The sequence below is a fragment of the Falco naumanni genome, chromosome 8 (assembly GCF_017639655.2).
Source record: "Falco naumanni isolate bFalNau1 chromosome 8, bFalNau1.pat, whole genome shotgun sequence".
Classification (NCBI taxonomy): Eukaryota; Metazoa; Chordata; class Aves; order Falconiformes; family Falconidae; genus Falco; species Falco naumanni.
The window spans coordinates 53,775,639-53,789,751 of NC_054061.1; the positions used below are offsets into that span (position 1 = coordinate 53,775,639).

Consider the following 14,113-nt stretch of genomic DNA (forward strand, 5'->3'; position numbering starts at 1 on the left):
GTGAGCATTTTTTCATAGCAATTCCAAAAGGTCATGTGAAATCCTGAAATATCTGAATATCTTTACAACGTTTCATTGAATAGAACTGTCATAATGTAATTTAATTTTTTCAATATCCTAAGTGCTGTCAGCAGTGGTGTTTATATTCATGGCTTAACCCTTGATTGTGCATGAGTTATAGATGGAGTAGCATCTGAGTGCAATTTCTCATTATTTGTAATAAATCATTGTAGTACACTACTGTAAGTCACATCAGGCTATACGAGACACTTGTCAAGGCAAACCAAAGTAGTCATGCTCACTCTTGTTGCTTAATAATGTATGTAATACCTAACCTGCTTGCTGCATCTGTTAAAACTCCCTTTTGATTTGATGCCAGACAACTCAAGAGCGTGGCCATTAAAAACCAAAGAAACAAAACCCCCTCACTAATACCCAGACAATATTTTAGTAAAGCAGTGTTACTGAGGTGACATTCCAAAATCAGTTTTCATACGTTTTAAATGAATAGTTCTTTGATGATTTCATGACATAAATGTTAAGTATACAGACAGCTAGAGACGTGTGTCCAAAACATTTTTATCTATAGAATAGCACAGACAAGACTTTTATTCTATAAATAATTGCCTCAGAGATGTCAAGACCTGTGGCCAAAGCTTGTATGATACAATAATATGTAATGAGCCTGGTGTAGGAATTACTGTATGAATTTATGTAAAAGAAAGTGAGACAATGAGGAAATGTTCTTGTGACTGACGGATCAGTTTTGATCAGTTTTTAAAAGGGGAGCCTCACTGCTCTGATTATCTGCCATTATTAATAATAATACGGTCAACCCTGGCAACAGGAATAGTTGTGGAGGGTCGTGAGCGGCTGTTTCCTTTTCAAGATAGTTAACTTGGTGCTAGAAACTTGCAAAGAAACAAAAATAGATCTTGCAGTAGAAATACATTAGTTAGTAAACATGCTAAATACTCTATTACATCTTTTTATATGCAGCGTGTCACTTCAGAGGCTGCTTGTAATTGGAGGTAGAAAACCAAGGATATGTCCATCATTGAACAGTTTAGAGAATTGAAAACTAATTTTCTTCATTTGATTAGATCCTTCTCTCTCTCCCTGTGATACTGCTATGGATTTTGTAGGCATAGAACTTTGTTCGAAGGCATTGAATTTTGAAATGACTTGTGTTTTTAAAATCGTCTAAAGACTACAGATGGTAGGCATAGTGAGTATAATAAATGACAGTAAGAATATTGACAGGGATTATTTACCCCTATCTCCAGAATTTTAACGGTCAGAATTTGTAATACTGTTTTTTGGGGCTTGTATTCCAGCTAGTAAGATTAAGTTGATGGCGTTTTCTCTGAGGACATTGTAATATCTATGGTGTCGGTTTGTAGAAATCAAATACAAGTGGTAGTGATCATACTTGCAGGAGAAAGATCACACTGAACAAAAAAGGAGAAAATTCTGCTACCTACCATCTATTCCTAGATTACGAAATAAGACATTTATTCACATGCTACTGCTATACCAGTCAAATAAATATGATAAAGCAGTTACAGAACTACAGTTACCCTCTGGTTTTCCACACATAAAACTCTCTGAACAACCTTTTCTAGCTGTCTCGTATTATTCTTGAGCCTATTCATACTGTTAATGTGCCAGCATCTGTGTCATTACTTTCTTGTCTCTGAGCCATTGTGTTCACATAAGTGAGGCTGTCTTGCACTTCCTGATTTGTTTTTTCGTTTCTCTTAATGCGCTCTGTGTACATAATCAGTTGCGTAAAAATTTGGGGGATTTAATATGAAGAAGGAAAAGCATAAGACAACTCTGTAAAGACCAGTTCCTTCTGTTGTTGATGGCATACCTGACAGTGTCAGCTTCTCTGTTATTGAAAATCCTGGTTTATAAATAATAGTCAAATATGACTGGAGATCTGCTACTTTGTTAACAGAGAAAATAAATTATTTCAGCTTTTTTATCTTGCTATATTATGCTGAAATTTCTACAGCTTTTCATGTGTCTTAAATCTAATTAACCTTGTTCAACAAAAATACTGTTGTCCTTGTGGGTATAATTTGTACTCCAAGTTCTTTAAGATAAATACAACATTTACGTATAGCCAATCAACAAGGCATGGTTAGCCATTGAGAAAATAATCTTTTGTTGCTAGTAATGTTTTAAGAGTTATTTCTTCAGCTTACCCTGTTTTAATACTTTCATTGAATATTGGAAGCAGAAATCTTTGCTGATAAATGGAATGGCAGGCTAAGGAAAAAAGCTTCAAACCAAATACAAAACGGTGTTGCACCAGCTATTTCTAAACAGCTGTTAGGAAATTAGTAATGGAAAGTTTTGTTGTAGTGGGTGTGGAAAGAGCTACACCCACATTCCTGAGTGATAAAAATGCAAATAAACATCCAAGACGCTACATGCTGTGAGCTGTACTTCTGAATATCACCGATCGGGCAGTGCTGTATTACTAGTACTATTTGCACTGTATTGATTTAACAGTGATTATGGCTGAGTTCTACTTCAATATTAATACTCTAAATGAAAGTTTACTGACACCTTCAATGCTGAGAGTTCAAAGAATGAGCACCTTAACTCTGTGCAAAAATTTTAGTGTCATTAAGTATAAATATTTCTGGGAATGCAGGTAACTAGTTAACAATGCACGGCACCAATTCCTTAATCCTTGGTTGAGCATAATGAATACCTCCCTATATTCTCTTATTAAATATACAGCTTCACAGAATTTCTGAAAAATTGCTATTTCTTTTACAATTATAGTTCCCAGCAGCATTTCCCTTTTTGCCGTATCGCCCCACTTCATTTATTGTGGCTTTGAAATTGTCGTGTCCTCCCCAAGTGGACACTTGGTTGCCATTTGTAATACCAAAACCAGGTGTCATGTACAGCAACCTGTAACCATTATAGTCTCCCTTAGCATTGCACCTTGGTGCTTATGAGTAAGGATTGCAGTAGGAAAAAGGTTGTTAAGGCATATGCGCATTTGTAATGTAAGTTTTGGATTTGTCCTCTTTCTGTGCTGGAATTAGGCTTTATTTCTGAATGATACAGTGTGGTCTGTTCCAGAAAATTCATGAAATGACTTCTCAAATTCATATGATTCATGCTTATGTTAGTTGCACAGAAATAAACCCTGTTTCTGCATAGTGTTCTAAAACCAAATCACTGGCAAGAAGTACCTCAAGCGATAGGGCCAGGGTGAAGATTAAAACCAGGAGCTGTAGGTGATGAATTCTCATTGCATAATTGTTGGGTGAGGAAGCAGCCCTGGAAGTACAAAGTGGTCTTTCTTCTGGGGAGATCCTGAGTATAGATGCAGTTGGCCCGAAGGTGGCTCTGCACGTGATGATGCTGGATGCTTCATTCTCAGAGCATGAGGCAGTTAAACTTCAGGGTGTACGCTGGGAGAGGTAGTAGCAAATTCTTACTGAGGATCAAAATAAAATTTATAGAACTTACATTTGAGAACAGGTTTTTGTACAGCAGCAGTTTAAATGGAAATAACCGATGTCCTAGCCCATGAGATATCTGAAGTTACAGAACGAACACGTGTACTTGCACCTATTTTTCATTTAAGTCTCGGCTGATGTCTGTGTGAAAGAAGCTTGAATATTATATAGGGCAGTCATTCAAAGTCAGGCCTTCAAACTTAAATCCTTTGCACTGGTTTGAGTAGGCAGAGGTATTTTATAACGTAGCCATTCCAGTTTGCTCATAACTCTCTGTGTATGCCCGTCTTCCTTGACTCATGGAGGTCTTACGGCTCAACGCCTCTAAAAATTCAGAGGAAAGAAGCAAAAATCATCTTATATGTGATACCCAGTGGTGGTCTGGGAAGTCTTATTTTTTTCAATTTAGAGAAATTAGTGCTTTACATAAAACAGAGAAGACAGAGCACAGCTTTATAAAGAGAGGGAGATGAAGCATATTCCGTTCTAACCTCCCATATGAAAATAAGCTAAGCCATTTGAAACAATTCATTTAATGTTCTTTATAATTGATTGCTCTTGTTGAGAATAAAATCCTATTTAACTTGATCAGTCTTTAATTTAAAGTCTTGCAGATTTTTGAACGGCCCTTGTTCATATTGAGTGTTATGACTGCTTTAACTCATTTCAGTTCATATATCAGGAAGGAGACAATTTGTAGCTAGATACTGCAAGTTAAGTAATTGGATTCTTGCAGTGTTCTGAGACTGTAATACATAGACAAACAGAATGGCTGTTCAGTAACAGCTGCTATTTTTGTGTTCTTAATTGCAATTAAGTGGTCGGTCTGGTTCCTGACAAAAATTTTGAAAAATATGGAAATGAAATCATATTTTACAGTTGGTTTTAAAAAAAATTAAAAAAAATATCTGTGAACTATTTTATGCCTTTGTATTCACATTTGCCTCTTTCATTTTATCCACCAGTGTCTAATGCTAGTGTTTTGCTTCTTTTTTTGTTTCTTTATTTTGTTGCTTTTGTTTGAATGTATTATTGTGTTTATATGGAACTGGTCAAAGAACCGTTACTGTATTTTATGTTTGTATCTACATTTTATTTTGCATGCTTAACGTGGCTTTGCCTGGATATTCTTTTTGGTAAGTTCAGAATTTAAAAGCATAATGTTTTTCTGTAGTAAAGTTCGTAATCTGCCACCTTCTTTTCTCCCACCTCAAGTAATGTTATTTTTTTTGTCATATGGATTTGTGCTCATGTACTGTTCTGCTTTTGCTAATTACACATAGGATAACACTGTTTTCCTAACTACCCATTTTCATCTCTAGCTGAGCTAAACAATATGACTTCGGTACTAATGTGTACTAATTTGACTTTTATCTTCAAAGTATAGTTGGCAGCTGTTAAAATTATGTGGTCTGAGAACTCTGTGTGTATCTGAGATGCACAGAACCTCAGCCTTAGAAAACCACGTTAAGGCTGCCTTGCGTAGCCTGATGGTTACTCTGCGCTTCACAGGTATTATTTTTCAGCAGTCTTCTGAAGATCTTCTAAGAACAGCACGCATGTTTATGTTTCTCTTTTAGCAACAGCTTGCTCAGCTCCAGAAAGAAAAATCAGAGATTCTGAAGAACTTGGCATTATACTACTTCACATTTGTTGATGTTATGGAATTTAAGGTAAGATATTACAAATATGTCAGTTGTTTTGTCACACCAGGTTTCTGTATTTTTATTTACGAAATAACATTATATAACGAAATAGCTGAACTTGTAGGTCTGTCCTTAAAGAAAACCAAACAACAAAAGTCTCCATCACTAAGCATAGGAAAGTGATTTACTTAGATTTTTTTTTTTTTTAAACTAAAGTTATTCCTTTGTTTTTCAAGGACCATGTTTGTGAGCTGCTGAACACTATTGATGTTTGCCAAGTCTTCTTTGATATTGTAAGTTTCTGGGTTTAAAATTTCAAATGCCAGTTAAAAATGTTTCTAATCAGTCCCACGTGGAAAACTAGAAGGATTTGTGTATGTTAGCCCAAGAAATATGACAACTCTAGTTATAAATGCAAGAAAAATAAAAACGCTGCGATCTTCAGATCTCTGAAATTTTATAAAAGCTTGAAATCAGGAGATAGAACATTTTAAACAGGCTACTGATGGACAGTAGTAACAGCGTTGTCTGTTACCAGACATAGATCTTTGTGTAGTTTTTGCTTTATTGCGTCTGCAAGTTGATTCTTAGGGTTTACTGTCATCTGTATGCTTAAGCCACTTAGAGCTCAGAAGACAGGAATATTACTGGTGTCCACCTCAGCTATGTGAGGAGGTCACTTTTGGTGTTCCTAAAACAAGTACAAAAGCAGCTAAAAGTGTTATTAATAAAACCCATAACTAAACCCCAAAACCCCACAACCAAACACTGGAAAACCCCAAACCAGAACCTCAGACACCTTTTCCTCTTGGTTTCTGCTTGCTTGCTTAATGTTCATTTCTAGTTTTAGTCGTTGCTGTAAATTTGGCTGACTCAGGCTCATAATATGAAAGAGGAGTATATATCCTGCGGAATTATGTTACCAGACCAGTGGGATATGTGTTAGCTTTTTACATTACAGAGTCTTTTAAAAATAAAATTCATAGGCAAAGCACTTGCTGACTGCTTAGTAACATCCAAGGAAAGTGTTCCTATTTGTCAGCTAACCTGTGACACTTAAGCCTAAAAAGGATTTATTTGCTTGCTTGCTTTCTTGAATGCAAAGAGTTCTGGGGATTTGAGTGACTAAATTTAAGATTATACAAAGCCTGTATGTAACCAGAACTAAAACTTTGTTCAAGACAGTCCAATGTATTAAAAAAGCAGCTGGAAATTGGTGGAAAGGTAAGGAAAAAGTTTTATGCTTGTTTCTAAAAGTTTTAGAATGACGATTTACCGTTTTTTCTCTAGACTGTAAACTTTGATTTAACAAAGAACTACCTAGATTTGATTATAACCTACACAACTCTAATGATATTGCTGTCTCGAATTGAAGAAAGGAAGGCTATCATTGGACTGTATAACTATGCCCATGAAATGACACATGGAGCAAGGTAAAAATCTGTTATCTAAGAAGTGTTTATAATAATAATGATCATAGTAACAGCTACACCTGAGTGAATTGTTTGTTGTTGCTTTTAGTGACAGAGAATATCCACGCCTTGGCCAGATGATTGTGGATTATGAAAATCCTTTAAAGAAAATGATGGAGGAATTTGTACCTCACAGTAAAGTATGTAACTACTTTTCACAGGCACACAATAATCTTAATTGAGGGAAGCAGAGAGAAAAAAGTAAATGTGCAAGAGTTTGTTTTGTCAAAGGCCAGTCGGTATAAACTTTACAGGTGATTTTACTTAGAATGGATGTCTAGGGCTGGGGATTGATAACTGTTCAAATAAAAGAACATGTACAAATACAGGAACACTAGAACCTGTTGGTAAGGTTCCATTTATTCACTCAAGGTTAGAAATTGGTTAAAAATCAGTGGTAGGTTTTGAGAATACCTACACCTGTGTTCTGTTTTGGTTTACAGTTTGGAATTAAAGAGTTTCCTACTGTTTCTGTGAAACGAGTTTTTTGCTAGTTTACCATCCTAGATGAATGTGTTTTTTCTATTTTGTAACCTGAGGGTTTTTGCTTTGGATTGTCCTTACACTGGGGATCGTGGAGGTCACCACTGTCTCTTCACTAACAGCTCCTATACTCAAAAGCTGACATTGTGTACCCTGCTCAGTTGACTTCACTAAGTTAAATGACCCCAATTCCTTTAGCATTATCTGTACAAATGTTTTTAAGCTTGCATTCTTACACAGCTGGTTGTGCTGCAGTTTTGTGACGATTTATCAAGGCTGTGTTTTCATAGGATACCTTGGAAAAGTGACAGAAGCCTCACCAAAGTCAGTGTAGATCCTGTTTTATCAATTCCAGCTTGTCCACGAGGCTTGCTACTCTGTCAAAGGAAGCTAGATTTGTTTGATCAGTATTGACCAACTGTTACTTTTAAAGGTGTTAATTTCTAGCTGCTTGCAAATTGATTGCCTAACAACTTATTTTGGAATCTTTGGCAGGAGTTTTAACTTAAATACTAAGTTATTGCCTAAAGTTTCTAAGGTTTGGGCTTCTTTTTAGTTCCTATTTTGAAGTCTAGGTACTGGTTCTGTTTTCCTTCTCTAGTCCTCTTGAGATTTTTCTTGTTTTCCTTAAACATTTTAAGGTAGTCACTAAAAGTTCAGAGAGTTTTCCAGCTATTTCGCTAAGTTCTCTGAAGTTGAAATGGTTTAGAATACTTCTCATTTGTCTAAATAATCTGTAATCTTACTTTTTTCTTACACTTCCCTCTGCATGATTGCTGTTTTGTTAAGATTTATTCAGCTAAGGAACCCATTTGCAATTTATGTTTTCTCGTGCACATCTTAGTAAAGATGCTTTACTTTTCAGTATTATTTTTGTTCATGCACTTGTATTGCATAGCACGCCAGTCCTTTCCCGTGAAACATTTTGTAAAGCCATTTTTTGGTCTGATTTTTGCTGTTCTGCTTACTCTATACAAGAGGTATAAATTGGGGTCAGGCATCCCTTCAGGCACCGTGCTATAGAAGCACGCACTTAGGTTGTACTCTCATGGAACTGCACACTTAAGTTGTCCTTTCATCATCTCACTGCTTTGAAGTAAACCTGACAGTAGTTTAATCCTTTAAATTAGCTCCAGCAGATGGGGTGGGTTTCCCCCCCCAGCCCCGACTGACCTTCTTTGCTGGCATAATGCTTAAACTTGGCTCCCTGAGGACTCATACAAGCACCAATATTGATGCAAGAGAGAGGGAAAAGGCGTAGGGCCACACTTACTCAGATAAGCTTAATCTGCTGTGAAGATGCTCCTGTGGACAGTAGCTGCTCAAAATAATTTGTTAACAAAGAGGGAAGGACATATGAAGGACTAAATAAAGTAGCAGAGAAGGAAACAATGCAATAATTGGGGTGCTTGACTAAATAGTGAACAACTTCCAGTTGTACGTGACAGATTTGTAGTCCCCTATTGATTTTTTCATGTCCTCTAATTCTGAACTCAGAAATTCTATAACTCTGATTAAAAATTTAAAAAAATAATAATCAAACCTTCCTGCTTCTCTCTGTTCTTCCCTTACCCTGAAATAGTCTTTATATGTGAAATAAACTAGATGCAGTGGGTTTTAATCTCAAGTTTAATTTCAGGACTAGTTCAGTAAAATGTTTTGATTATTGTTAGTAAACATGCTGAGAAGATAGCACTGCTGGTAAAATAGTACTTAGTGTCCCTTGTGCCTGGAGTATGGCAGTGTCAATACACAGCTCACAAAATGAGGTAAAGAACTTGCATATTTATCCAAGACTGAGCCTTGACATATTCAAACTAATAATTGATCTCCTTTTTAGTCCCTTTCAGATGCTCTGATTTCACTCCAGATGGTCTATCCTCGAAGAAATCTCTCAGCTGACCAGTGGAGAAACGCACAACTACTGAGCCTTATCAGTGCCCCCAGTACAATGCTTAATCCTGCACAGTCTGACACAGTATGGTCTTTTAATTTGTGTTACATGATAAAGTTAAGCAAAGTTTTCCATAAAATAATGTGGGGGGGTGTGTAATTTTCTGTTTGATTACCTTTATGTGGCTTTTAATCAGAGAAGTAAATAGTCTGGTTAGGAGAGCTGAATAGTTCAGTACAGGGGAAGAGCTTTCTTGCATTAATTAAAGCTTCTCTTGTGTTAGCTCATGCCTTCGTTTCCAGTATTTAATAACCAAAAAATGAAGAGAAGCAATGTTAACTTGTGCAGTGTAGAAGGAAGGGGTCCTGCATACTCTCAGATGTTTATGGGCCAACAGACCAAAAATCAGAACTGATACTTTCTTTAAAACCTTTACTGTTTGCATTTGCTACCTGAGTTGTGATATGAATGGTCATCTTTCTGAACAAAATTCAAGCATTAACAGCTGTCCGGTTGCGGATAGTATATGTCAAAAGCCTTTTGTTCTTAAATATTCTTAAATACAATGTTTGTGAAGCTAAACATTTTGTTAAAATTTGTTCACTGTTTTGTTCAAGGTATTGGAGGGTATGGAAGCTGATTTAATGTTCAAACCATCCGTTTCCAAAGGGATTAAACACTGCTCTGTTAGTAACCAGCAGCAGTCTTCCATGATTCCTCAGCATTTAAGGCTTTATTTCTCTTGCTTTCTAAAGAGTACTTCTCATGAAATGTATTGTCTTTTATATAATAAGTTTGCTACAAATTACTGTTTTTTCCAACAGATGCCATGTGAATACCTCTCACTGGATGCAATGGAAAAATGGATCATTTGTGAGTAAAAATCGGCTCATGGTTGTATTAAAAAAAAAAAAAGTTAACATTTGAAGGATTACTTACTTTTCTGTACTGTTCAAAAGCTGTTGTATTCATATCAGATTATAGGGAACTTGATTAAATCTCATTTGTACGTATCAGTGAAGTTAGAATTCAATGCATACTGCTAGAATGGAGTTTGTCAGCAATTTATTCCAGACTTTGACTAAAACTGAGGGCTTGAGTAATTCTAATGGAAATAGCAGCATAGTATCAGCATTAAATAATTCATGTTACAAAAACATTACAACAATACCTCCACCAGAAGAGTGTGGGTTATTTTTTATATGAAAAATGCTGTTATCCATTAAACAGTTTGTTAATGAACTATTTGAACTATTTAAGAGAAAATGCTTAATAATCTCACTGTTCTTTTACTGTCTTTGTGCATCTGCTTTGTGACATCCATCATCAATGTGAACTTTTGAAGTTGGATTTATTTTGTGCCATGGAATCCTAAATAGTGATGCTACAGCTTTGAACCTTTGGAAGCTTGCACTTCAAAGCAGCTCTTGCTTGGCTCTGTTTCGAGATGAAGTATTCCATATTCACAAAGCTGCAGAAGACCTGTTTGTAAACATACGAGGGTAAGTTTTCATTCTCTTTTTCTCCTTTCAGAACCTCTTGGTTGTTTTGAAAATTTTACTTCTACTTCATGTAAGTTCTGCTTAAGGATGGTCAGTACACGAACGTTTTTGCTTAGTATCTCGACAGTTTCTTTAACGCGTAACTTTCAGGAGCCTGATTTCATAACCATCATGCCTTTTTTTATCTTTGTTCTGGAAAAGTCTGGTGAATCAGTCTCTGAAATGGCAAAAGTTAAAATAAACGATTGCACCCGCAAATCTTAAACTAGTGGAGAGAAATGATGCCGTGAATGTAGAGTTTGCTTGAAAAATTGCATCTGTCTGCCACTGTTTCTGCAGTATATCGTATGAAAACTCAGAAACAAAGTGGAGACCTTTATCAGTGAACACCGGGAGCACTTCAGTAGAGGGTATTTTTGGTTTGGGTATCCAGTTTTGGCGTTTAGCTCTGATCAGGGAAATAAGTCTTGTGTGAGCTTTTTGCTGTATCCTGCTTGCTGTGGCAGTGCAGCTCCTCTCAAGTCCCACTCTGTTGTTCCTAAATTGATACTTACTACCATATTGGATTGTTTTTTACTTGTAGCTACAACAAGCGTATTAACGACATCAGAGAGTGCAAAGAAGCTGCTGTTTCACATGCGTAAGTGCCTTACAAAGTTTTACTGACACTTTAGTGTTGGTTTTCCTAAGTTATAAAGAAGGTAGAAACAGCATTTGTTGAATGCTGAACTAGTTGCGCATTTTGAAGCAAGATGATGTACCAATTGTTCTTTTAAATCTGAAATTACTTAATTCCATTATCAACTTAACTTCCAAGTTTTAGATTATTTTTTTATGTTATCAGGATGGAAGCATTTAGTTTATTTGCCCTTTATTTTTCTCTAATTAATGTGAATGCAAATAACATAGAAATGTTTTAGTGGAGTCAAGTGCACAGTATAGAGCAGGGACAGAGAGAGAACTTGGGTTTGAATTGAACCCTACTTCAGTAATTTACAGCATTGATGGTGGGGATGCTAACTTTAATTGAACCACATCCTTTGAAATACTGAACTTTTGAAGCTGGCATGGTACAAGCTGCCTGTGCTTGGGCTTAAATACTTGGGAAAATCAAATGTTCTGTGCTTAGCCCAGTGAGTGATGTCTCAGTTTGTTGTTTTGATGCAGCGGTTCAATGCATAGAGAGAGACGCAAGTTTTTACGTTCTGCACTCAAAGAACTGGCTACTGTCCTGTCTGATCAGCCAGGCCTGTTGGGTCCCAAGGTAATTATGGTTCTTGTGGTTTGTGTTTATGCAATCTTAGAATGTGTTTCTCAGTGATAGTGTGACATTCAGTTTGTTTGAGGGGAAAATACCCCACTCTTAGAGAGAAAACCTACTTAGATTTTAAGATTTGTTGTTAGAGACTAGTTGCCTCTTAGTGTGCACGAGCTAACTGTTGTATCTTTTTCAGGCACTTTTTGTATTTATGGCATTATCCTTTGCTCGTGATGAAATTATTTGGCTTCTTCGTCATGCAGATAATATGCCAAAGAAGAGTGCAGATGATTTCATAGATAAGTATGTTAATTTTTACTGTGATATCTTAAATATTTATGAGAATCTCACAGACAAAATGCATTTGAAGGCAAGGGAACCTCATAAAAGGTGGCTATATAGAAGAGCTGGGACTGTTCAGAAAATCTTTACCTGGGTCTGTTAAGCTTCCCGTCAAAACATAGTAGTATTGTGTTAGAAATGGGAGCACATCAGTGAAAATTGGTTTTCTGCAGAAAATTTATTTCAAAAATAAAACTATTTTGTAAAATTTTTACGCATTTTTTCCCTTTGAATAAGCAAAAATAAAGCTTTCTTGTGTCTTCAGCGTTACTGATTTTTGCATTGAGCAAATCCATGGTGGGGAGAAGGAAACTGTCAAAAAGCTTGATTTTTTCATTTGTAGAATGTTGCTTGTGTTGTAGCAAAACTGTCTTTTCAATTGGGTAAGGTTTATTTATATAATACAGCATTAGTTCATAATAAACAGAAGGTAAAAAAGTGGGATTATGAGTGTGGATAGGCAGAAGACCATGAGTTGTCTTTGAGTTGTTTTCAAGATTACTGAACACAAGACTGAACTGAAAGTCTGTGTATTGACTGCAGGAGTTCAAACAACTGACGTTGTTGTCACAAGGCCATTTCTACAGCTGGAGTAGGAAAACCTTGGGTTTTCTTCACTGAGTTTAAGTGCTGGGGAGGGATGGAGGTCCCAGAGCCTCTCTGAAACAACCTGTGCAAGTATTTAACCATCCTCATGGTTTAAGAAAACAGTATAGAAAAGCAGTTATTACAGTTGTATTTTTCAGATTTAAACACTTGGAGGAAAAACATTTTTTCAAATTGAGCATTATAGAAGGGCTTCTTACACTTAAGTGAATGCTTACAGAAACCTTTGAGGATTACTGTGATGATGTCCTGCTAACTTCTGTTGAGTGGATTTTACCTTGCAGAGAAAATTACCAGTGTAGACTCATTTATAATGTGAACAAATAATTTCATACCAAAATTACCTATTGATAATAGTTTTAAAAGCAAGGTATAGGAGGAGGTCCCCTTGAGAAGCATTCCACTGATAGAAATCGGGTTTAATATTTTGGATGTTTCACATTTGTAAGCTTTTCCTTGTCTTCTTGCCTAGACACATAGCCGAGCTAATATTCTACATGGAGGAGCTCAGAGCACATGTGCGAAAATACGGACCAGTGATGCAGAGATACTATGTACAGTATCTCTCTGGCTTTGATGCAGTGGTCTTAAATGAGCTTGTTCAGGTATGGCAAGGCTGTGGTTTTTGGGTTTTCAAACGCAGGCTTTAAAAAGGGCTTTTTGTCCAAAATGATTTCATGAAGCGTGTCCTGGCTTATGGATTTTGATGAACATTATGGAATACGTTACTGTTTAATTCTGGGATTTCGAGTTGTACTTCTGGTTCCTAAATGAATACTTATTAAGCAGTGTTATGTTTAGAGACAATGAAACAGGTACTGCCACTGAAGGAGCATTGTAGAAACTTTTTCTTACTTGGCCTGACAAAGAGATGATACGCTTCCTGAGCTGTTTTGGTTTTATTTCCTAGTGACCACTAGATGGAGTGCAAATTTTGTGGCTAGGTCAGCTACTCAAACCTGACAAGTTTGTACTGCAAGCTTTTTTGTTGTGTTCAAAAATTAATTTCAGACTTCAAGCATTATATCAATTGCCAGAAGGTGGAACTTATGTACTCTACTATCTACTTAAACAAACTATTTGAACAGTTTAAATACCAGTTTGTATTACTGTCTAAATTATTAAATGTAATGGAATCCTTGGGTTTACTTGCAATACCAAAATATCTGTATTTGGGGGTTTTTTGCTTATAACTCAAAAAAAAATCACGAAAAAAATCTGTTAACCTGTAAGTATAGAGTGACAGAATTAAGTATTTTTTACGCTTGTTACTCATTCCTGGGAAATTATTCCTAGATTCAGTGAATGGCTTCTAAATGCTGTACAAGTGGCACAAGCATCCTGTGTTTAGCTAGGATAATCCTGAGGATCAAACTGTGAAATGAAGAAAAAATAATTGGCTTGAATTTTAGCTGTACT

General features: G+C 36.1%; 1 protein-coding gene across 4 annotated transcripts in view; it reads left to right on the forward strand.

Annotated features, from left to right (window-relative positions):
- The window catches only part of NCKAP1 (NCK associated protein 1), a 61,213-nt gene that overhangs the window by 18,022 nt on the left and 29,078 nt on the right, over window positions 1-14,113 (forward strand). For 2 of the 4 annotated variants that reach the window (XM_040603016.1, XM_040603018.1), the window contains 11 exons: window positions 5,072-5,164; window positions 5,374-5,430; window positions 6,428-6,570; window positions 6,659-6,749; window positions 8,933-9,070; window positions 9,811-9,859; window positions 10,332-10,488; window positions 11,072-11,128; window positions 11,656-11,752; window positions 11,943-12,049; window positions 13,167-13,299. In XM_040603016.1, coding sequence (XP_040458950.1) covers window positions 5,072-5,164; window positions 5,374-5,430; window positions 6,428-6,570; window positions 6,659-6,749; window positions 8,933-9,070; window positions 9,811-9,859; window positions 10,332-10,488; window positions 11,072-11,128; window positions 11,656-11,752; window positions 11,943-12,049; window positions 13,167-13,299 — 1,122 coding nt within the window. The remainder of the gene's footprint in view (window positions 1-5,071; window positions 5,165-5,373; window positions 5,431-6,427; window positions 6,571-6,658; window positions 6,750-8,932; window positions 9,071-9,810; window positions 9,860-10,331; window positions 10,489-11,071; window positions 11,129-11,655; window positions 11,753-11,942; window positions 12,050-13,166; window positions 13,300-14,113) is intronic. The other 2 variants (XM_040603017.1, XM_040603019.1) reach the window with 1 other exon arrangement.